The sequence below is a fragment of the Miscanthus floridulus genome, chromosome 17, assembly GCF_019320115.1.
Source record: "Miscanthus floridulus cultivar M001 chromosome 17, ASM1932011v1, whole genome shotgun sequence".
Classification (NCBI taxonomy): Eukaryota; Viridiplantae; Streptophyta; class Magnoliopsida; order Poales; family Poaceae; genus Miscanthus; species Miscanthus floridulus.
Genome location: NC_089596.1, coordinates 43,786,745 through 43,810,694, shown reverse-complemented (window position 1 = coordinate 43,810,694; position 23,950 = coordinate 43,786,745). Strand labels below are relative to the sequence as shown.

At 42.1% G+C, this 23,950-nt stretch overlaps 1 protein-coding gene and 2 pseudogenes across 1 annotated transcript; 2 read left to right on the top strand and 1 right to left on the bottom strand.

Annotated features, from left to right (window-relative positions):
• Positions 1–1,880: 1,880 nt before the first annotated feature.
• LOC136516836 (aquaporin TIP4-2) lies at positions 1,881–5,784 on the bottom strand. The gene is made up of 3 exons (XM_066510327.1): positions 5,460–5,784; positions 5,017–5,270; positions 1,881–2,691 (listed from the first exon to the last, which is right to left on the bottom strand). Exons 1-3 carry the CDS (start codon positions 5,782–5,784, stop codon positions 2,320–2,322), a joined length of 951 nt encoding a protein of 316 aa, XP_066366424.1. The 3' UTR covers positions 1,881–2,319.
• A 9,341-nt stretch (positions 5,785–15,125) lies between these two features.
• LOC136514962 (uncharacterized) lies at positions 15,126–18,529 on the top strand (annotated as a pseudogene).
• Positions 18,530–20,211: 1,682 nt separating this feature from the next.
• On the top strand, positions 20,212–23,667 carry LOC136515590 (uncharacterized; annotated as a pseudogene).
• The last annotated feature ends 283 nt before the right edge of the window (positions 23,668–23,950 follow it).

The following is a 23,950-nucleotide window of genomic DNA, read 5'->3' as shown; positions in this document are numbered from 1 at the left end:
TACAATGCAATGTATAATTGTAAATACTATATGAACATGTGGGCCTAATTTCAACACCGTTCACCTCTAAGGTTAACACACACGGTAATGGGCTAATGGCCCTTCTAAAAACGTACATAACTTGGCCTCTTTCCACCCAACACAGAACTACACGGCACACTTTGCTTGATTCATCTGAACTGAGCCCAATATTAGGCCCATCCAGGTGGATCCTAAAGCCCAAAACAATTTTAAGGTCCCTGTCCAGGATTTTCAGCACTACATGGTCCATCCGTGATCCATCCTATGTAGCGATAGTTTAGGCCTTGTTTGACATAGTTTTAAATGACTCCGCCTCTTTGCTATATAGTGCGTGGACAAGCTAGAGCCGGCAAAGTAAAAAAAAAATAAGACTTCACTCGGCTCCTGGTTCATTTTGAGTAGTGACATGAATACAACTACTCGCTATAGTGCATGAAAAAGACGGATTTGAAGTCGCTCGGAGCTCTACAAAACATGCTTTTATTTAACTCACCACATGCAAAACAAGAACCACCTCACTCAGAATCTCCTCACCACTACTTCCCCTCCTCTCTTCCTTCCGTCAACATCACCGATGGCCTAAGGAGTGGGAACCTACCCCTTCACGGTTTTAGCTTTTTTTTTCATTACTCCTTAGTTTAATTAAGGGTTTGGTTTCCTGGCAGCAGTGACGAAGTGGTGGCGATGGTACATTAAAATAAGGTCCCTTCAGCTTCTTTCTACCTCGGCATCCGATTTGGCGTCCAAGAAGGGCTAGTGAAAGTATGGTCAGTTACATCTGTTGGCTTTCTTTTCAGATCTTAGTAGTTGGTGTGTTTATCAAGGAAAATAGTTGATTGGATTTTGATTTGGTGATTTCATCTTCTCGAAATGTTCTATGAGAAGGTCCATATCTCCAATGCCCTTCCCTGAAGATGAAGGATTGTAAGCATGTGTTCCGTAAAAATTTCTTCAGTTATTTTTTCTTTCAATGGGTACCCGATTACGCTACCAGCAGTCTTCGAAACCCTGCATGCACGAGGGTGTTTATAAGTGTACCTTTTACTTACTATCAATTCATATTGATTCTTAAACTCCAGTATGCCGTTGACGACTGAAGGAAGAAGATGATCGGGGTGGTTGTTTTATACTTTCTTTTTTTTTAAGTTTTGTTTTATGTCAAGTGATGTATTTTTTGTACTATCAAATGTTTTTTCTCGATGAATATCATACATGAGACACTTTTTGAGTGTCTTTATTGAAAAAAAAACATTCACAGTGAAAGAACCAATGTCTTTGGATTCCAACTCTAAATTCTTTAGTGTCAATAATACTCTCACGGCATTTGCTCGAGCACTTCCACGCCTTGCTCTGCATCACGGGCGCACCACGATTGGTGTTCACCTGTTCAGTCTCCGTCTTTCCTTTGGCACGCCACGCGTGTATATTTCCACGGTAGGTGACGAGTCGTCTCGCATTTCCCGGCACAGACTGAAATGTGACGATAGAATTGGAGAATTATTGTCCTATATGGGGGGCTATGTATGTCGAAAGAATCCAATCCGGACCACGGGACCAGGGTGTGTGTGTGATCCGCGAGTTTCGGCCGAGGGAAACGCAATGCATGCAGAACATGTGCATAGTCCAATGGATGAAATTCACAGTTCAGGCGCACCATTCTGCCATCTTGTTCATGCACGCGCACCTTTCTACTTGTAAAGTTCATCGATCATTTACGGGATCTGCAAATTCCAAAATCCGATCAGTGATTAGGTTCGTTCAATGTGACACCTCATTCTCAGGATATATGATGCAGAGTGTTCTATTTTGTTCTAGTTTCTACTAAAATGAGGTAGGCATAAATAAATACTGCTTGGAAGAGAAGTTTTTACTCTGCACATCGAATTTCATCTGGAAGACAAAAATACTACAATTCTGTACATCCAATTTCATCTGGACGGCAAAAATACCATAGTACTACAATGTACCTGAAAAAACTTCAGGTCCCACTCTCACGTATATCATATCATTCTCTAGTTTTCTACTACATGGCTAACTAATAGCCTTAACGAATCCTTGACAAAACCCAGCCCTCTAAAAAAAAGAATTCCATGGCAGGAAAAGGAAAAAAAAAAAAACAAGGCCCATCCACAATTTCTACAGCCAACAATCCTACCAGGGTAGCTATTTTACAGCAACCCTCTCTAATTACCTTGGCCAATATATGTATATGTATCATGCTTGTAGACAATGAACTATTTTACAGAAACAAGCATGCATGGACCATGCTGACTGCCCACAGGGCAGGCCGATAGTTCGTCAGATGTCTCCATTGAGCAGCAGCTCGTGCGTCTTGTTCACAATGAACAGCGACTCGTACACGAAGCCAGCCAGGGGCCCGCCGAGCAGCGGGCCGATCCAGTAGACCCAGTGGTTTGTCCAGACCCCGGTGGCCAGGGCTGGCCCGAAGGACCGCGCCGGGTTCATGGACGCGCCGGTGAAGTTGCCGCCGGCGAGGCTGTTGGCGCCCACGATGAGGCCCGTCAGCAGCGGGCCGATGGTGCGGACCTGGCTCCGCGGGTCCAGGATCATGGCGTAGGTGACGAACAGCAGGGAGAAGGTGAGGATCACCTCCATCACCAGGCCCTGCATCGGGCTGATGCCCGCGCCCAGGGCATGCACCGGGGTCACCTGCATTTTTCACATGTTGGTCAGCACGCAAGCCTGCTGATGCTGCTGGACTAGTCGTTTTCAGCAGCTCCCATTCTTAATTCATGATGGAAAAAGTGACGTTAAACAATATTGGTGAGTTTTCAGCAGCTTCCATTCTTAATTCATGATGGAAAAAGTGACGTTAAACAAATATTGTTGTGTTCACTGCCGTCATAGCAGATAAGTATGATTTAGTCCATCTCCTGGCTTTACTGGACCATTTTTTATACTAACTTTTCTACAGCTGTTCGCTTGGTCGTAAACGATTGTAAATCTGAAAGGCCACATTTGACTGGTAACTCCACGAGCAATTGTTATGCAAATCAAAACTTACATCAACAAAACGCAGAAGCTCATGGACCAGATCTACAACCTTGGTGAAAATATTGTTAACAATGGAAAATTTTCTAAAAGCTTGTATAAAGTCTGAACCTCAACTGTACAAGGATTCATGAAAAAAAAATTGTTTATAAGGACGCATTCATGAAAACTGTCAAGCTCACAATAAAGGGGTGTTTAGATCCAGTGACTAAAATTTAGAAGGTGTGTCGTGAGGATGTTGCATGGGGTGTTCGGATACTAATAAAAAAACAAATTATATAATCCGTCGGTACTCCACGATACGAATTTTTCAAGCCTAATTAATCCGTCGTTAGCACATGTTTACTGTAGCACCACATTGTCAAATCATGGACTAATTAGGCTTAAAAGATTCGTCTCGCAAATTAGTCGCAAACTATGCAATTAGTTTTGTAATTAGTCTATATTTAATACTCCATGCATGTGTCTAAACATTCGATGGGACAGCGACTAAAATTTAAGAGGGGCAATCAAACACCACCTAAGATAAGTGGAAAAGCTAACTTACAAACGCGCAGGCGATCGAGCTCCAGCGCGCACACCCCTACGGCCGTCCGATTCACGCCCAAGGCCATTCGCGCCACGCCCACGCTCGCTTCTTCTTCCTCGCCGCGCCCGCGCCCGCGACCGACTGCGCCTGCACCGCCGCCCTTCTTCCCCAAATCCAGCGTCTAGGGTTCCGACAACCGCGCCCCACCCATCTTCCCCAACTCCGGCGGGGTATAAAAGGGTCGGCCGGGGGGAGACAGGTAGGCCAGGCGGTGGGGAAGGTCAACAGGCAGTTTAGAGGAGCTGGCAGCGGCCGAGCCAGGTCGGGGCGGGGGCGCTATGGCTGGAGTTTGTCGGAGCTCGCCGGAGTTCGCCATGGCAGCATGCGGGAGGGAGGGGGAGGGGAAGGAGGAGGTCGCCGCAACTCCGGCGAGACCCTACCGCCGGCGGCGGGGCGGTGGGAGGTGGTGGCGGCGGGGCGGCGTCGCTGGATTTGGAGCGAGTCATGGGCAGCGGCGCCGGAGCCAGGAGGGTGAGGAGGCGGCGGGTGGAGCGCGGAGAAAGAAGATGCGAGGCGAGGGAGAAGATGAGTGCAGGGGCGACAGGCGTGTGGGCGGAAACTTATCCGCCTCCATACGCGAGCAGTAGCATTGTTCTAAGATAAGACTGCATCCAATCTATTCTAATCTTAACAGATGGATAGCCAAAATGTCTCATAATTTTGATAGGAGAGAGTATGAATTATGATGCTCCCCTGCACTTTATTTTGGAGCATTCTGATGGTCACTTGTTCGTTTTTAGTTCATTTTTACTACTTTTATCGAACATTAAACGGCACCAGGAAAAAATATCAGTTTTTTTGTTATGTGATAAATATGTGTCCTTTGACTATTTATTACAAAGGTCAAAATAAACAGTGTGTATTTTTTTAGAATAATAAGCAGAGTGAACTAATAATAATAAATTTAATTAAGGAACTAATTATCCATAAGCCGAATTCTGGACGAATCTAGAGAAATTTGTGAGAGAGAAACACTGTTCCAAATAAAAAAAGAATTTGTGAGAGAAAAACACTGTTCCGAATAAAAAAAAGAAGCAGATGAAGCCGGATTGAAGGGCACGCGAAGCCTAAAAGGGCCAGATCTACCATCGAGGCTCTGACACGTTCGAGCCCAGCCCAAGTTGATCTGAGACAGACAAGCATGGCCGGCCAAAATCTGCCGAAACAATCGCCATCCGACAGCACACCACCAAGCATATATAGGACTCAACGAAGGAAACCTCAATTTTTTTAGAAAACAAGAAGGAAACCGCAATTTCTGGTCCCCTTTCTTTCCCTCACATCCTTTGGACCGCGAATTCGCCAAGGACAGCAGTAATTTCTACGTAGAGTAAAAACAGGTACTCCTCCTAGATGAGATCCATGGAAGCGCGCGGCGAAGTGGACGTACGTACCATGCCGCCGCTGAGGTAGCGGAGGAGGATGCAGGCGAGGGAGGACGCCAGCAGCTGCGCGGCGACGTACAGCACCGCCCGGAGCTTGGTGATGTGTCCCCGCACCATGAGCCCCACCGTCACGGCGGGGTTCAGGTGGCCGCCGGAGACGTGGAACCCGGCCGTCACCAGGACGCCGGCGGCCAGCGCGTGCGCGATAGCCACCGCCGCCAGCGTCGCCATCGGCATAGCCTCGCCGGGCTTCCCGCCGGACCCTGCCCCGTGCAGAACCACGCACGCACCGGAACAAAGATTAGTTATTTATTAGGGGAAAAAAGAAACGTTTCTTTTCCTAATTCCTAGCCAGAGGAATTAAAAATAGAATGAAATTGAAGACCGGAGAGAGAGAGGAGGAGGAGGAGGCTTCACACAGCGCGCGGTGGATGCATGGGCGTATGACGTACCGGCGGCCATGGCAGCGGAGACGCCGGTGAAGACGAAGAGGAAGGTGAGGACGAGCTCGGCCAGCACGGCGCGCACGCAGCCGACGTCCGGCGTAGTCTCGTCGTGGTCGAACGAATCGACCAGCTTGTTCACGAGCTTCGCCATGAATGAATGAATTATTGCGAGGAGGAGCCTTGTCGCTCCTGTTCCTGGCGGGGAGGGAAAAGCGGGTGGTGGGGTAAAAGCGCCGGTTGTTCCTGTTCCTTGGAGGGAAAAGGACTCGGAAAAGCGCAGCGAGATATTTTGAACGACAGGAGGAGGAGGAGGAGGAGGAGGGTGGGACATGCTCCGGCTGAGTGGCGCGCCTTGCCTGGTTTTATAGAAAAAATGAAGGGAAACTGGGTGCCACGAGGCGTGGGCAAACTGGTCCAGTTTTTTCGTGGCTGTGGGTGTCGCCATCTCTAAGAAAAGTTGGCGGCCTGCACTCTGCTCTGCAGTGAAAGTGTGCTGCTGGGTGCCTGATGAGTGAGCTGTGGGCGGCTCAGCTGCTTCTTATCTTCGCTATTCATTGAGGGTGACCCAATCGATTTGGACGGCAAAGTTTATTTAGCCCTTGTTTAGTTCCACCCCAAAATCCAAAAAGTTGCTACAGTACCTGTCACATCGAATGTTTGCGGCCCGTGCATGGAGCATTAAATGTAGACGAAAAGAAAAACTAATTGCACAGTTTGGTGGGAAATTGCGAGACGAACGTTTTAAGTCTAATTAGTCAATGTTTGGACACTATTTGCCAAATAAAAACGAAGGTGCTACAGTAGCCCCAAAATCCAAATTTCGCGAACTAAACAAGGCCTTAGAAAGCGTTTGGTTTCGGAGACTCAAAGTTGAGTCCTCGTCATATCGGACGTTCCGACGTTAATTAAATGGACTAAATATAAGTTAATTATAAAATTAATTACACAGATAGAGATTAATTTATAAGATGAATATATTAAGCTTAATTAATTCATCATTAGCATATATTTACTGTAGCACTATATTGTCAAATTATTGACTAATTAGGCTTAATAGATTTGTCTCGCAAGTTAATATCAATCTGTGCAGTTAGTTTTGTAATTAATCTATATTTAATACTCTAAATTAATATCTAAATATACATAGTCTACAATTGACAATCAGCTGGTGAACACTGTCCCACCAATTTTAAATCCTGCTCATGCAATGCTAGATGTGCCAGAGTCATCTCATAAAGGAGGAAACCATAAAAGCAAGGGTAAACCTTATTGTTATCGTTGCCATACTAAAGGTCATACAATGTCCGTTTGTACCACGGTGCTTTGTTGTGATTTATGTTTTGGTGATCATGTCAAGAAAGTTTGTCCAAATTTGAAAAATCTAAACTCTACTGCTATACCTTGCGGTTATGCAGTAGAAGGTTTGGGCTTCTATTTTATACCTGTGGCAGAAAATCCAAAATTAACTTCAGAGGATAAATTAGTTGTGATACGTGTTTTGGAAGGTTCTCTTACTGCTGATCAATTAGCAGTGAAACTGGACAAACTACTACCTATAAATAGTTGGGTGATTTCTGAAAAGGGTACTGATGCCTTTATCACTAATTTTCCCACATCTGAAGTGCTTAACCACATGGTGAACTGGAGCCCAATGGATACTAAGACCGTGAAAGGAAAGATCCGGTTCGAGAAGGGGGTTGAAAATGAGGTATATAAATATGAAATTGATAAAGTGTGGTGCAATTTAGGGGCCTTCCAAAAGAATTTCGAGAGTTTCCTAGTATTGATGATTTATTTGCAAATTGGTTTAAGGGAGGGAGTAAAAGACATAATTCGTTGTTATTAACTGCAGCAACAGCATTACGTTGGACAATATGGATAACAAGAAATGAGGTAGTTTTTGACAAATGTAAACCAAAAACCTTTTTGCAGGTGTTATTCAGGGGAACTTATTGGCTAAGGCAATGGGCCGGACTGCAGCGGCATGACGACACACGACAACAGCTCCTTCTTACTGGTCAACGTTTGGAGACAGCCGCTCTGCATTTTTTTTAGTTCCAATGGATGGTTGTCAAATAGGTTTATTGGTCTATCTTAGTCTGGACTTTCTTTTATGGGTTGTTTTCTTAGTTTGTGGCTGTGAGGTGCCAAGAATTATCATTTGAATATTGGTTATAAACCAAGATCATGTAATAATTAGCTTGATTCTATCGCGAGGTAGATGAAGCCGGGTATAAAATATCCTTCATCTCAAAAAACACCTCGTTAATCGGCTGGAGTTCACCGCTGGCACCTTTGTGGCTTTGTACGTCTTCCTATTTTTCCAATAATTTTGGAATGTGCTACAAGGCACGCGCACGAATGCATTTGCGCGCTGTTAATACTGTTGCGAAATTCGTCATCACTTCTCGCCCATTTCATGTAGTTTCATCAATTATCAAGGGGGGTTGAATCTTCTGAGCCGAACTTTTACTTAATAATAAGAACTTATATATAGCTTGTTCGCTGGTTAGTTTCTGGACTGATAAGTCTGACTGATGTCGGTTTATTAGGAGAGAAAACACTATATCATGACTGATAAGCCCTGACTAAAACCAAGAAGTATCACGATTCTAGTTCCACGACGATACGTGGCAGCTAAAACCTGGAGTATTTTAAACCGGCACGTTTCAAATTTATTTGTCAACAGTGAATGAAATCCGTCCATACAAATGGTATCTTAGGTGGTGTTTGGTTGTCCCTCCTAAATTTTAATCATTGTCTTATCGAATATTTGGACACATGCATAGAGTATTAAATATAGATTAATTATGAAACTAATTGCATAGTTTACGACTAATTTACGAGATGAATCTTTTAAGCCTAATTATTCCATAATTTGACAATGTGGTGCTACAGTAAACATATGCTAATGATAGATTAATTAGACTTAAAAAATTCGTCTCGTGAAATACTAACGGATTATATAATTTATTTTTTTATTAGTATCCAAACACTACACACAACATTCTCATAATACACCTTTTAAATTTTAGTCACCGGATGAAACACCCCTTAGCAAATTAGACACCACCGGTGCTAAACAAGATTGAAGGCCCCACACTACGCGCCATATGTCTTGTGTACGCGGCTTGCCCACCCGAACATCTTTCTCCAAATTCCGTGAACACATTGCTTAGCGGCGACTCCTCGAGTCCCCTTGAACATTTTTCTCGGCTGCACCTGCACCGACGGCCTGCCTGTACACGTCGGTCTCCTCGGGCACACTTCACAGTACACGTCACTGTCCAGGACCTGTCTAGTCTCCAGTCGTGTCTCAAAGTGAGAAAATAAAAAAGAAACAAGTGCAGTGTGCTTTACTTTATTTATTTATTTATTATTATCTCAAGACCAAAAGAATTGCACGCTAATATATACACCCTATTCGTTTTCGGCTTATTTGCTCGTATATGACTTATAAATCATATTTTAAATAGTATTTTTCTTTCACGCTAAATTAGCTAGTAGTATTTTTTAGTCATAACTTATAAGCCAATTCAGTCAAAACGAACGGGCTGATAGTCGCTTTTGTTGCAGCAGAGTGTGATGCATTTCCAACTTGTTACCTGTTGGCGGCATGCAGCCTTCTTCAGTCTGTTCGGTTGGCTGGTTCGTATCGTTGCTGGTTCGTGAAGAAGTACTGCTGGCTGGTTTGTATGAGAGAAAAATATTATTCCAACTGAAAATTTACGATCATTTACGACAAACCACAGCCAAACAAACGGGCCGCCTGCAGCCTTCTTGTCGACAACGCTTTATGTCATGTACCGGGTTCCTCAGTTATTGTCAAGGGTTTATACAATATAACCTACAGTAGAGCTGGATGACTGTGGTGGCTCATGTCGGCATCGATCAGCTCCTATGTGAGCAAGTTGCCAACGCAAATTAAACGCGTGTGACTAAGGTTTGAATTTGAATTTATGCGTGGTGGAGCGTGAATGATCTGTAGATATTTTCCTGCGACTTGGGCCAAATTACACATCGCTGCATGAGTCTTTGCAGGCAGGAAGGCTCGATGCCGGTCCATGGATGGACAGTGTTTGGTTCGCATACGGATATTCACCACAAAAGAATGTTCTCAATAAATGTGGGATAAATCTACACATAAAAATCTGTGGCACAAGCTTATCTATATTTTCTAATCTTTGTCATTAAGTAAATAAATTAAGAATTATTAGCATGTTATATTATTACTTAGAAATCATGATGGTAAGATTAATTTTGATAAGTTTTAATATGTTGATTAGTTCATGTTTTGTCCGCCAATTAGGACAATAGTGATGCTAATTAACATATTTTATTTTCAATGAGTGATTATCATGACAAAATTAGTGTCAGTTCCAATTTATAGGTCGTTTTGGCTTTTACAGATACACAACTTTTATTATGTATCTAGACATATTTTATATGTAGGCGCAAGCGAAAGCTATGTACCTAGAAAAAGCCAAAACGACCTATAATTTGGAACAGAGGATGGTAATGTCTAATTAGTTGTCATTGTTTTTAATTGATAGATATAATTAGTCAAATATTCTCATCCCATCTACAATCATCCATCCAATCAAAAAGAAAATTGGCTCATCATATCTGTCCAACCAAACAGGCAACTTGGATAAGCCAATTTCAAAATCCATGGAGGGTCATATCCCATTATTCAACTCTGCACTTAAACTAAACGCACCTTAATAGATCCCGTCTAATGCAACTTACAAAAGCAGACAAAGTATATTGGGTGTGATAGTATTTCCAGTACATAATCTAGTATATTGCGTGTGATAGTATTTCCAGTACATAATCTATCCTACTTTTAGATGTTGGATAAAAGCACACTTCAATAGGATCTTACTTTGCCCCTAAAAGTAGAAGGCTCTCAAATTCGCTCCTCAACTCTATTTCTGCGGCTCTTGAGGATGCCTCTACTTTTATGTTCTTCATTGTTCCTCTTCTGCTTCCATGCGGATCTTGCCCGCTCGCTACCGCTATGTAGATCCACCACCTCCATACGTCTCTATTGTCCAAAACAGGGCCTAGGTCCTCGGTAGGCTCGCCCCACCGTCGCACCCTCCCATGGGTGCTCATGTGCCTTCCCCAACAGCCTCCACCGCCTATCCCTCTCTCAGACAGCTACACCGCTCACGCACCGTCCCAAGTGGCCTCTACCACCTGCTTGCCCACCCCCAGTGGCTTCACCATGTTCTCGTCCTCCCTTGGTGGCTCCACCACTCACGCTCCCTCGGTTGCCTCCATCACCGGTGCTCCCTCCCTCAATGGCGTCCACTGCAACACGCCCTCCCCCAATGGCCTTCACCATCGCACGACCTTCCCTAGTGGCCTCCACCACCCATGCAACCTCCACTGCCTGCCTACCCACCCTCAATGGCCTCCACCACTGCTACCCTTCCCCAGTTGCCTCCAAGGCAAAGCAAGTTTTATTTTTTTCTATTTTTTGTCAATATACGTGTCATAGCCAATGCATTTAGATGTTCTCTTGATTGTATATGGCTTTCATGGATGATGATGATTTAATTGAGCATTCATGGGATGAAGAGGACTCCGATGACAATAAATTGATCATTGCTGACCTTATATGGAGACAACGAATGATGGATCAACGTGAATCAATCCCTTTTTGGTGTATTATTTCATTGATCCTCCCATCATAATGAAAAGTTCTTTAGGAGAAGGTTCCAGATGTCAAATATTGTTCTTGCATACTATGGTAGGAGTGGAGGCTCATGACGATAATTTTAGGAAAAAGGCAAACATAGTTTGGGTTACTTGGAGCTACTACATTGCATAAGGTTGTTGGCTCTCTTTGTATGCTTGCTAATGATGTTCTTGCAGATTAAATGGATGAGGTGGTGTAACACTGTACCCTAGTCCATTAGTAGCACGTAGTAGTTGGCCCATGTGGCAGTTGTGGTTGGTGGGTTTAGTACCACCTTCAAAGTTCAGGGCTAATAAGGGCCAGCTTATAATCCTTGTTGTTCTAAACGTATCACCTCCAAGTTAACCTTTTTACATGAAGCAAGGATGAAAATGTAAGAGAGGTGCTACGCGTATACGGGCCCATTCCATGTGAGGAGCTAGGTCGTAAGCAGATTTTGTGTGCGGGGTGTTAAATATATGGTATTCAGTGCATAAACCCTTTGCTACAGGTGCATGTGCTACATGGTATGTTGCCCATGAGAGGTACAATGCACACTCTTACATGGCCGAGGAGGGGTAAGAGTAGCACTACTTGTACCAAGGGGTTGTTTTGGAAATTTGCTACATATGTGGTGAGCTATCGAGGGTGTCAACCCATTAAGAGGTAGTTGAATGTAAGACCCTAGCTCATTACTAGCTTGTAGTAGTGGCCCATGTGTGGTTGTGATTGGTGGGTTTAGTACCACCTTCGATGTTTAGGATGGTGAGGGACAACTTATAATCCTTGTTGTTCCAAACACACCTCCGGGTTAACCCTTTTACATGAAGCGAGGACGAAAGTGTAAGAGAGAGGTGTATGCGTATGTGGGCTCGCTTTAGGTGAGGAGCTGGGTCATAAGTAGACTTTGGACATGGGGTGTTAAAGGTGGTTAGGATCACAAAGAGCGCCATACTTGATGCTTTCAATCACTTTGTAGAGGCTATGGTTGATGTGTTTGGATGTTAATACTTGAGACCACCCACTACTGAAGACATACTAGATTGTTGGCTATGAACACTAAGAGAGGTTGGCTGGGGGTGCTAGGTGGCATTAATTGTATGCATTGTATGTGGAAGAGTATCCCAATAGGATGAAAGGGAAATAATCGAGGCGCGTGACACTAGAAGTTGTTGCATTTGAGAATTTCATGGACTTCTTCTCCTATTTAGTACATGGTGAATTTAGTGGGTCTCCTATTCAAGTACACCATGTGGTACTGTTTGGCAAATGGGAGGTACCCTTCTTTAGCAACTTTTGTGAAGAGGTATCAAAATCCACTAGGGAACTAGAAATTTTCTTTAACAACAACTCAAGAAGCTGTAAGGAAGAATGTGGAGAGAGCTTTTGGTGTTTTACAAGCTTGTTTTCCATCGTGAGGGGTCTTGTTATATTTTGGAACAAAGAGACCTTTTGGTACATAATGGCAACTATTGTGATCATGCACAATATGATCATTGATGATGAATGGGATGAGGATGATATTGGGGGCTACAACTATGACCAAGATAGTGGCAAGGTGCTGAGGGAGGAGGAGCATTGATGGCAAAACCCTCTTGTGTTGTTAGAATTCCTTAAGATTCATAAGGAAACTAGAGACAAACAAGCATGTAAGAGGCTTCAAGAGGATCTTTTGGAGATCCACTCCGCGTCCCACGTCACTATGTGGTGGTGGCCAAACCAGGCAGTGCCATGTCACTGAGCCGATGTGGTGGCTACTAGACAATATTGTGGCATGTCCATGCGCTTTGGCCCCTAGGGTCAGGCCTTCCCATGTCATTTCTCGATCATCCCATTTGCATGTTTTCATTGCCAACATAGACCGGGATGCCTTCGCTGACTTCTCCATTATCATTCCAACTAGCATGTACTCTTTCTAAAAAAACTAGCATGTACTCAGTCTGATCAGCAAATTGTCCACAATCTACCTACCTCCTATGATGTTTGTCATCGAGTAGCTATGCACATCTACTCCAAGCAATAGGGTTGTTGCTATGTCACCTCTTTAGGACATAACATTGCAACCCGTTTGTCCCGCCATCATTGCATCTACATCACTATCTCCTGTGCATCGACGATTGTGCTACACAATCTCTTGTGCGCCATTTGTTTGCACTTGGTCTTCATGATGCTGATTGGGTCTTTATCACCAACATCGAGCCAGTGTCCACCTAAAATCATTTAAACCATCATCTATAAGCGCTAAACTGTGGCTATACATGTAGTTTATGTCTAAACTGTGAATTAAACAAACTACTTTTAAACGGTCAAAGGAGTACAAAAAACAACTTAAATGATACATATAAATCTTATTTAAACATGTTTAAACACAAGTTGAGGCATTTAAACGATGATCTTGATGATAGATTACCACTAGGTAAAACTATTTGATATTTGTGTTGTTAGAACTTAATGGCTAGTGTAATGTTCTTGCATAGTGATAGTTGATCATTTAACTATGTGAGAACTACATGTCTTCTATCTATGTCACTATATATGTATAATTGACTGTGTCTTATAATGCAATTGTGTGCATATCTCAAGTCACAATTTAAAATTTTAGTATGGGATTATAGTGTTTGTATGCAAATTTATTGCTATAGTGCAAATTGTTGAAATCATCTAATTTTTGTCTACTCCGGCTTAATGCTAAACAAAGGGTGATCAACCGTATAGCATTTAGCATCTAGGAAAACACTACATCAAGTGCTACCACAATCACCGTACCTTGTGTTAGGACTACTTTCCTTCAAGAAAGGGGTTGTTTGCCTTTGGGCAGGAGCATCTGATCTGCACTATTTCTTCTTTGTTCAGCGCAACCACTATAAGAAATACCCTTATACATGACGGTTTACTCATGACCTTCCAACAAATCATCATAGAATATAGTCATCTGTGATGGTCCAAATCCAAGGTGATAGATATATGACGATTAGTTAAATTATTGTCATGGTTGGACGTCACCGATCATTTTGGCACCTCCGTAGTCATATATGACGAACTCATGTGGGAGGTCACAGATCCAACATCCAATGCGTCATGCTAATCAGAGACTAAGAGGCAGGGGGCTGGCACTAGGCAGGTGGGACCTACCATCGGTGAGGGATGTAAACAGGGAAGGTGGGACCTACCTATCGGTGAGGAAGCTAAATGTGCAAAAAAAATTTGCCGCTACTGGGAATCGAACCGCGAACCTCTCCATTGCAAGAGTAGGGACCTAACCACTAGGATAATGAATTGTTTTTGCATAGTGCTAATCTATTTTTTCTTTAGTCCTTTCTCAAACAAATTATAGTGCTTTGAGATTAAGGAGCCATTTGACCATAGACCACACTTGTCTACGCTGGCTGCCCCTTTCCATGACCCTATCCGCGGCGGCTGACCCTATCTGCGGTGACCGTTTGACCTATGGTGTCGGCGGCGTAGGTGTTGGCAGCAGCATACACAGCGTCATAGGAGCTTCTGGCGGCAGCCTAGGAGCTGCTAGCGGTGGCGTAGGAGCTCCCAGCTGGCAGCGGCGTAGGGGCGGCAACGAAAGCACTGTCGGTATAGTCGGTGGTGGCGGCGGCGGTAGTGGAGAGGATACTAAGGGCCAGCGATTCCAGCTGTGGCTGCGGCTCTATCAAGGTTGCCCTACATGGGATCCATCACCGGCCACCTATGGATCTTGGCTTAGCTAACTTCGATTGGTAAGGATTTGGATGCACAGTTTAATTCAGTGATGTCATTTGTTACTTGATGTAGTGGTTGTAATGAAGATTTATTTATTTTCTACAATTTTTTATGTAGAGGGATAGACGTTGGATTCATGGTGCTCTGTTTATGCCTCAGTATATTTATGGTGTCCAGTCTTTCATGAACTTCGTCAGAGAGAGGTTTACTGAGGATGAGTAAATTTTGTGCCCATGTAGTCACTGTATGAACCATCAATCTCTGCACCAAAATGAAGTGGAGAGGCACCTATGCTCAATGGCATGTCTAGCACATATAGCAGGTGGATAAATCATAGAGAGGACAACGATGTTCATGTTTTGGAGGAACCAACAGTACTTGAGGATGCAAATGTTGATTCTTTTGTATATGAGGACACTAATGATTGTGGACTTGAAGGGATGTTAGGGGAACTCGTCTGGTCTGAACAAATTGGAAATGAGGCTGCACTTGAAGATGGAAATGAGGATGCTGCATCATGTTTCAAACAGCTGATTGAAGAGGCTAAGCGTGAGCTATATCCTGGTTGCATCAAATTTTCAAGGTTCACATTTGTAATCAAGATGCTCCATGTGAAGTCATACTATAGGATCACTAACTTAGCATTTTCTGCAATTTTGAAGATCTTGTCAGAAGCCTTCCCACAGTTCAATACTATTCCAAAATCATATGACGTAGCAAAGAAAATGCTACGTGAATTAGGACTTGGTTATGTATCAATTCATGTGTGCCCCAACAATTGTGTGCTATTTAGAAAGACATATGCAGAATTGGATAACTATCCAGTTTGTGAAGCATCAAGATGGAAAGATCCTGAGAGCAAGAAGGTTCCAGCAAAAGTATTGCGGCATTTTCCATTGGTCCCTAGGCTACAAAGGTTATTTGTTTCCAAGAAAAGATCTAAGGAAGCACGGTGGCATAAGTTGAAGAGGAAATACAATGAGAAGGAAATGACCCATCCTGCAGATGGAAAGGCATGGGAAGATTTTGACAACCGCTGGCCTAATTTTGCTGAAGATGCCCGAAACCTAAGACTTGGACTTGCCACAGATGGTTTTAATCCTTTTAGCAACATGAGTTCATCTTATAGCATGTGCCTGTTTTTGTGATTCCATACAACTTACCACCTTGGGCATGCATGGATGAATCTAATTTCATGATGGCTTTGTTGATTCCCAGTCTTCATTCACTGAGGAAGGCCTTTGATGTTTTCTTGCAGCCTCTTGTAGAAGAGTTACTTGAGCTATGGTTTGGTGTGGATACTCTTGATGCTATCACTGGAAAATATTTTAAGCTTTGTGTTGTAGTGTTGTGGTGCATTCATGATTATCCAGCACTAAGTATCCTATCAGGGCATACCACAAGTGGTTACTTTGCTTGTCTCCATTGTGACAAAAATCCTTTGTCGTATGCCATAAGGAGCAAGCTATGTTATATTGGGCACTATCGTTTCCTTCCAAGAGGTCATCATTTGCGCAAGGACAGTGAATTTGCATCCCTCCATGATTGCAGTGTGAAGCTAGGTACTTTCACCATAGAAGAGCTGCTAGAAGAATTAGAAAAGGTTAGAGATGTTAGAGTAGGACAGAAAAGGAAGCGTTCGGGGAATCATGTGCCAATTTGGGGCAGAAGGATTTGTTTGTGGGACTTACCATATTGGCCATCTCTGAAGCTTAGACACAATCTTGATGTCATGCATATTGAAAAAAATGTGTGTGAAAGCCTCCTTGGTACCATTCTAGACATAAAAGGGAAGTCAAAGGACACAGTTAATACAAGGCTTGATCTAGCTAATTTGAAAATTAGAAAGGAGTTGCAATTACAGTATAGTGGAGATTCATATGACATGCCCAAAGCTCGATATACGTTGTCCAAGTCAAAGAAGATTGAATTTTGTAATTTCTTAAAGGAGGCCAAGTTTCCAGATGGATATGCTTCAAATATACAAAGATGCTTAAATGCTGACTCAATCAAGTGGCAAGGCCTAAAAACTCATGACTGCCACATTCTGTTGCAAAGGATTATACCTACTGGGCTGAGAGGGCTGTTGGATGATGATATATATCAAACACTTGCTGAGTTCGGCAAATTTTTTAGGGAATTGTGCAGCCAAAAACTAAACAAAGATGTCTTGGCTCGAATGAAGACTGAAATACCTGTCATATTGTGCAAGCTTGAGAAAATCTCCCCCCTGCTTTTTTTGATGTCATGGTTCACCTTGCTGTCCACTTGCCTGATGAGGCCATCCTCCATGGACCTGTGCAGTTCGGGTGGATGTACCCAATTGAATAGCGCTTTTATACTTTGAAGAGGTCTGTTAGGAACAAGGCACGCCCAAAAGGCTCAATTGCAGAGGCTTATGTGGCAGATGAAGCCCTCATATTTTGCTCGAGATATATGGATGATATAGAGACAAGGTTTAATCGACTCCTAATAAATGTTAGATTTTCATATCAATCAACCTATACTGTTGATGTTTTTGGGCACGGTGTCAATCTTATTGGTGCATGTGATCTTTCCTACTCTGAGGAACTTGATAAGTTGGTTTGGTATGTTCTCCATAATTGTGATCAGGCCGAGAAGTACATAAAGTATGTTCTTAAATCTATATTTTGTATATTACATATGTTTCTTAATGATTTTTAGATTAGCAACTTACTGATTTTTTTTATTTTTGAGTTACAGAATGTTTGAAGATGAATTAACATTAGCAGGGGTGGCTGCTATAGATCTTGAAAGAAGGACAAAGCAGGGATTTGGAAGTTGGTTCAGGAATTACGTTAGTATCTTAGTGTTATCCTAAATTTTTAGTTATCTTGTAGATAATTATTTTAGCGCTGAGACATTCCCTTTTGCAGGTGTGGAGGTTGAATGCATCAGAGGAGGTAGATGATGATATATTTGCCCTAGCTTGTGGCCCTGACCTTAGAGTAAGATCATACTCCACATGTTTTGTCAATGGGGTGCGGGACTGCACTGTCGAGCGTGACAAAACAAGAAGACACAAAACTCTAGGGTGGCCTGTGTAGGTGCATATAGAAGTGAGATGATTGATTTTTATGGTACATTGAAAGAGATTATTGAGTTACAGTACAACGCCAAGGATGATGGTACAAAAAGAACTGTTGTTGTTTTTAGATGTGACCGGTATAAATTGGATGGTAAGCATACTGCAGTAAGGGATGATGGATTTTGTAAAAGCATCAATATTGGTAGCTTGTGGTACAAGAAAGACTGTTTTATTTTGGCAACTCAAGCTACATAGGTTTTCTATTTGCCAGATATTAAGAATGGAACGAATTGGCGGATTGTCCAGACATTTAACCAATGCCATTTGTACAATGTATCTGAAATAGATGGTGTCGTATCCACTGCTGCACCCTATCAAGAGCAGACATGTGTTGTGGACACTGGCAGAAGACCAGAAGTTTCTGAGATGTTACCTGACATGCCTTTGAACAGGGCTGATGAGGCTGGCCTTCTTGTTGATGCTGCTGAGGTTGCTCGACTTACAAAGGAAAATCAATCAAAGACTATTAGTGAAGATGAAGAGGGTGATGAGGTAGAGGATGACACACTGATGGAGTACTGGAGTGAAGAAGAAGATGTCCCTATTGAGGTAGATAGCGACGATGAGTAGTTTCTGTACTAGTGATCTGATCATTTGTCATGTATTATTATGTAATATTTTTCCTGTTTAGTAATGGAGTTAAGAACCCATATTTGGAAGCAACAAGACATTTCTGTTTGGATTTATGACTATATTATGTCCAGAATTTCCCTGTTTAGTATTGCAAGCTACCCCTGTTTGGATTGTGACCATTTATGTTTTCATCATGTAATCCACATAGTTTTTGCACACATGTACTCCAGATCAAGTGAGAAAAGGTACAGATTTTGCAAGTTTGAAGACCAAATTTCATTATACGGATAAAATAACAAATTTTAGCAAACAGAATAAATTTAAAGAAAAGGATGTCATTTAGTTACACAACATCCGATACAATTACTAGACATGCATTGGGTAGTCACCCTTATTTCGATTGAGATCTAGCTAGCTAGCTAGAGATGAACCTCTAGGAATTGAATTGGTACAAGTTATTTGGTACTTACTATATATAAAATCAACACCAAATCACCCTAAGCAAGATATGTTCGAGTCGAACACTTCTAAAATCATCAACGATTACTATAGGTTATGTGACACCTACCACAAAGTCAAATGTGGCCGATGGAGAAATATAAGCAATAGTTGATCGATGTGTAGAGTATGATATGTTCAAGGAGTACTATATATACAGACATCAATGTGTAGTCACCAAAAAATCAGCCTTATATAGCATAACACAATGGAGTTGATTGATCTACGTAGGTAGAGAACCTTTAGGGATTAGTACAAGTTATTTGGTACTGACTATATCACCACAAAAACCCCGTAAGCAAGATACGTTCGAGTCGAACACTTCTCAAATCATTAACGATCACTATAGGTTATGTGGCACGTACCACAAAGTAAAATGTAGCCTTTGTAGAAATACATGTGAGATCTTCGAAGTTATATAGATTATTGGGCTTAATATGTGCTATTAAGTACTATTACTCGTCATAAGAGGGGGCAGTAGTGATTTATTTACATTATTGGGCCTAAACAATTTAATTGACCAAATTTATACAATTAATACCAAGCAAGTATATATAGTAATCCAAATTTGGTTATTATCGTGCACTATTTTAATATCTTGATAGCTACAAAAAATATATAAGGACCATTTCAAGAAAAAAAGAAGCACCCTGAATGTTTCGACGGGCATTCTATACAGTGTAGGCGCGCACCCTAAAATTTTTGCTGGCAGTGGCCTTCCCCACTCCACAATTTGGCATGTGAATTTACCAATCTGGCCCGCCCGCCTAGACAGCACTCCATCACACAAATGAAATGATGAGGCTATTTTGGTAATATTGCAGCGCCCTATATAATCGGGCTCTGCCGTCTTGCAGGCAACGCCGCCCCCAAATCCCCCCAATCCTCTAAATCTCACCCCCAGAACCCTATGCCCCGCCATCCATCGTCTGGCAGCCAACGGCCCCACTATCCTGCAGCCACCACCGCTCCGCCATCCTACAGCCACCGCTTCCTCTTCTGCCAGAGTACCTACAGAAATGCCAATGTCGCCGAAGAAGGGCAGAAAACCAGTGAAGAGGCCATGAACAGGAAACCAGTTTGCAGGCGAAGTGTCTCTCCTGCATCCTTATTTTTGGTGATCTTGCATACACAGTATCGGGTCGCCTAGATATGCTCCTATGAACCCTATCTGAGTGATAATGGCTACAGGTGATTAGAACCCTATCTGAGTTTAAGATGCATGTCTTTCTTGGTTTAGAAAGTCTGATTGCCATGGTGGGTTCAGGGTTGGTGGGGTGGTGCTGTGTTTCTTAACATCCTTGTTCCTGCCGCCATCTTTTAGTGCTATTAGTTTTCTTTGCTGCCTCTTAGTTCAGGCTGTACTCGGTGGTGTAGTGAAATGCGAAAGAAGCAAAGTGCTGAGGAAGGTTGCTTTGATTTCTTTTTTCTTCCAAAGATATGCTCTGTCTGATTGGTATATATGATGGGTGCCAAAAAAAATTATGTGAAGGGAAAATAAAAATAAGATGTCCTTGTATAGATTAAGATCTGTATAGTAAGTAGGAGAGGATCCTTGTACAGATTAAGGACTGCTGCTTGTGGCCTTGCTGATGTGAACTGGATGTTAAAAATGTTTTCTGTCTGGTTGTGAACTGGTTGCTGATGTGAACTGGATGCTTAAATATGTCTCTAATTTTCTCTTTATTCCTTCTTAATGCAGATCCTCCGCTTACTGACTATGAACTTCAGCGGATGAGAAAGTGTTTCCGCAACAACGCAAAGATGCGGCAACTAGGACTTCCTGTACTAGCTAGACTTTTTGCAAACACTAGGATTTCCCGAGAAATCCAGCAGCAGAAGGAAATAGAAAACTAGTTTGGAGTACAATGGTGAGGATGAGCCTAACAGTGATGGTCATCTAAGTGATGATGGCCTAGAACCGGAGACGGAGTTGGGGTGTACACTTGCTTGTTTATCATATAAGGTGTTAATTATTCCATAGTGTAAAATCTTAATATGTGGATTGCTTGCTCATTGCATTTAATATTTATCTTCTAATATGTACAATTGATTGGTTCTATGTAGAAGAAGAAGACAACAACAAAGGTTACCAAGAGAGGTGTTCAGAAGGCGCAACCTGAGATGCAACCTGGTGTTCTCACAAGGTCATAGAAGAATCGTCCAGCTGATGTTACTGCAGTGACTAATCAAGCTGAAATCTACAATCAGCCTACAGAGGAAGGTTAAATGACTACATTCTTGTAACAAATTGAACTCAAATTGTAGAACCAACATTCCAAAGTACTATTACTAATTCTATATTGCATTGTAGCTGATATAGGCGAGCATAATGGCTGCCTGACTGGAGATGAGCATATACAAACTGAGCTGAACCTCTCTGAAGCTACCACAATGAATGATGTCAATGAAAATGGAGAAATATAGGGTGCCAACATTTTTGAAGGTGTGTCATGCTGTGTCATGCTCTTGGTATTTGTTCTTCACATGTTTTAGCTTGTCCTGATGGTTCAGCAAGTGCATAGTACCATAGAAGAACCACAAGTCGAGCTTGTCTTTGCAGTCAAATTGTGCATGCTTTGCTTCTCTATATGAGCATCAGTTCAAGTTACAGTTATTTTCTACTCAAGTTAACCTGGTACTGCTAGGCTCAATTAGTCAATTATATTAGGATATTTATTATGGTTGGTTGATACTCCAATGCTTAAGATAACTCACGGACAGACAATTTAGTCACCAGTGCATGACTAAAATTCTGTACTTCATACATTGTTCATAATAAAATGAAAACTGGCTCAGTCTTGAACACCGGTTTTGATATTATTGTTGAATCAACAACTTTAATTTTCATAAGATAGGATAATATTTAACTAGTATCTGTTAGTACTTTTGTTTCTGCATTACCGAGTGGTGAATTTCTTAAATCAGAGTTTAGAAGTTTATGCTTATCCTTTGTAGATGACCCATTTGATGAGGAGGACTGGATGAGGGGACCTAATATTGGGAGAGAACTTGATTCAATGACTCGCTCAAGGAAAGGCAAACTTCCTTTGGTTATTGAACCGGGGAAGAAAACACCGAACTCAGTGATGATTGCTGTAAAATTTGCAACTGAGTGTAACATTGTAGTAAGGAACCATGTTTCGATATTTCCACATTGGAAGGAGTACAAGAAACATCCTAAGATCATCAAGGGGTACATAGACAGAGTTGGTGTAAGTGTTCAAACTTGCCTCTTTCCACTATTTATTTCCAACACTAACATTGTGTATTCAATAACATTTGGCAATGTTGTTTACTGTTACTAGATAAAGTTTCATACGGATGTAAAGGTAGCACCTATGAAAAAAGCATGTGTGGCTATGATGAAGAAAGCTATTCGCCAGCAGCGCTACAAGCTCAAAAAGAGGTATTTTGATGCTTTGCCACTACATCTAGTGCCCAAAACATCTCCTGTGACCTCAATGACTGATGAGCAATGGGATAAACTTGTGGAACACTGGAAAAATGAGCAAAAATGGTAAGTTCATCCAACTATTCCCCATCTCATCATGTTGATGTCATATGTGCTTAACAACAGAACTGTGTTGCTGTAGGTGACTTGTGAGAAGAACAGAGAGAATAGAAGCAAAGTGTAGTTCCATCGGACCACTGGTTCTCGTAGCTATGAAATGTAGATTGTAAATTTGGTGAGTACAACTCACTGTCACTTTTCACTAGAACATGCTGTTTGAGCTTCAATTGCAAGATACTATATATGAACTAACTTTAAGTTCAATACCAAGTATTGTCATTTGTTTGTCAGGTCTTTTCTTCTCTGCATATTTAAGAGAGATTTGTATGTAGCTATGCCACATAGATTAGTAATAGTTGACAAAAATCTGCTGCTGGTTGCTTGGTTTTCAAAATTATGTCACAACATACTAAACTTGGGGCTGTAAAATTAGCTATGGCTCTTTCACTAGAACATGCTGTAACTTTAGTTTGTTTACTGCCTTTTATCTGTGTTAGAAATACATAGAATCAGCAACAGTTTTTTAAAGTGTCCTTTTCTATTTATTTTCAGACGGACAAGTACAAAAATGAACAACCAAATGCACTGAAATTATTTAAAGAGATGCACTACATCAAAAAGAAAGGGTTTGCTCTTGCAGTTCAATCTCTTATTGTAAGTAAAATCATACTTAGTTCACAACCAGATGATACATTAGGTTCATATGTCATGATCATTGAGCTATCTATGTCTCCTCCACTGCTAGGTTGAAATGGAGGAGAAGCTAAATGAACCTGTAGATGATGGTCTTGAACCAAAGGATGTGACTGATGTGGTCTCTCAGGCTCTTGTTCAGAAAACTAAGAAGAACAGATTTCTTGTAAATGTGGGGCTCAGAAGCAAAGGTACTTGTGTCAGTGAGTGCGACCTAGAAGAGGAACTGGTGGTGGAGAAACAAACATCAAGTGATCTTAGGGAGGTTATCAAGACTCAACAACAACAAATGGAAGAAATGATGAAGAAATTCTAGGAATCAGAAACTGCGAGGGTTAAGCAAGAAGAGGAATTGAAGAAAAGGCAAGCTGACACTGATGCACTGATCAGGACTTTGATGTCCATGATTCTGGGATGTCAAGCAAAATAGTAAGGTTGTCTTGGGTTACCGGCTGGCGCACCGATGTTGTTGGATGCTTCTTTTGGTGATGGATGCATTTTGGCAAGTTGTCTTCCTGCAATGTTAGTCTATGAACAGGTGGATGCATGGTCTTTTGTTTGAACTGATGCATGTTCTTCGACCTGTGCAGTTCTGTGAACCGATGCATATTCTATGAACTGATGTAAGGTCTGATGCATGTCCTAGTCTATGGTGTGCCAAACTTCTTATGTAACTGATAGTTACTATGTTGGCATATATTTAGATGTATCTG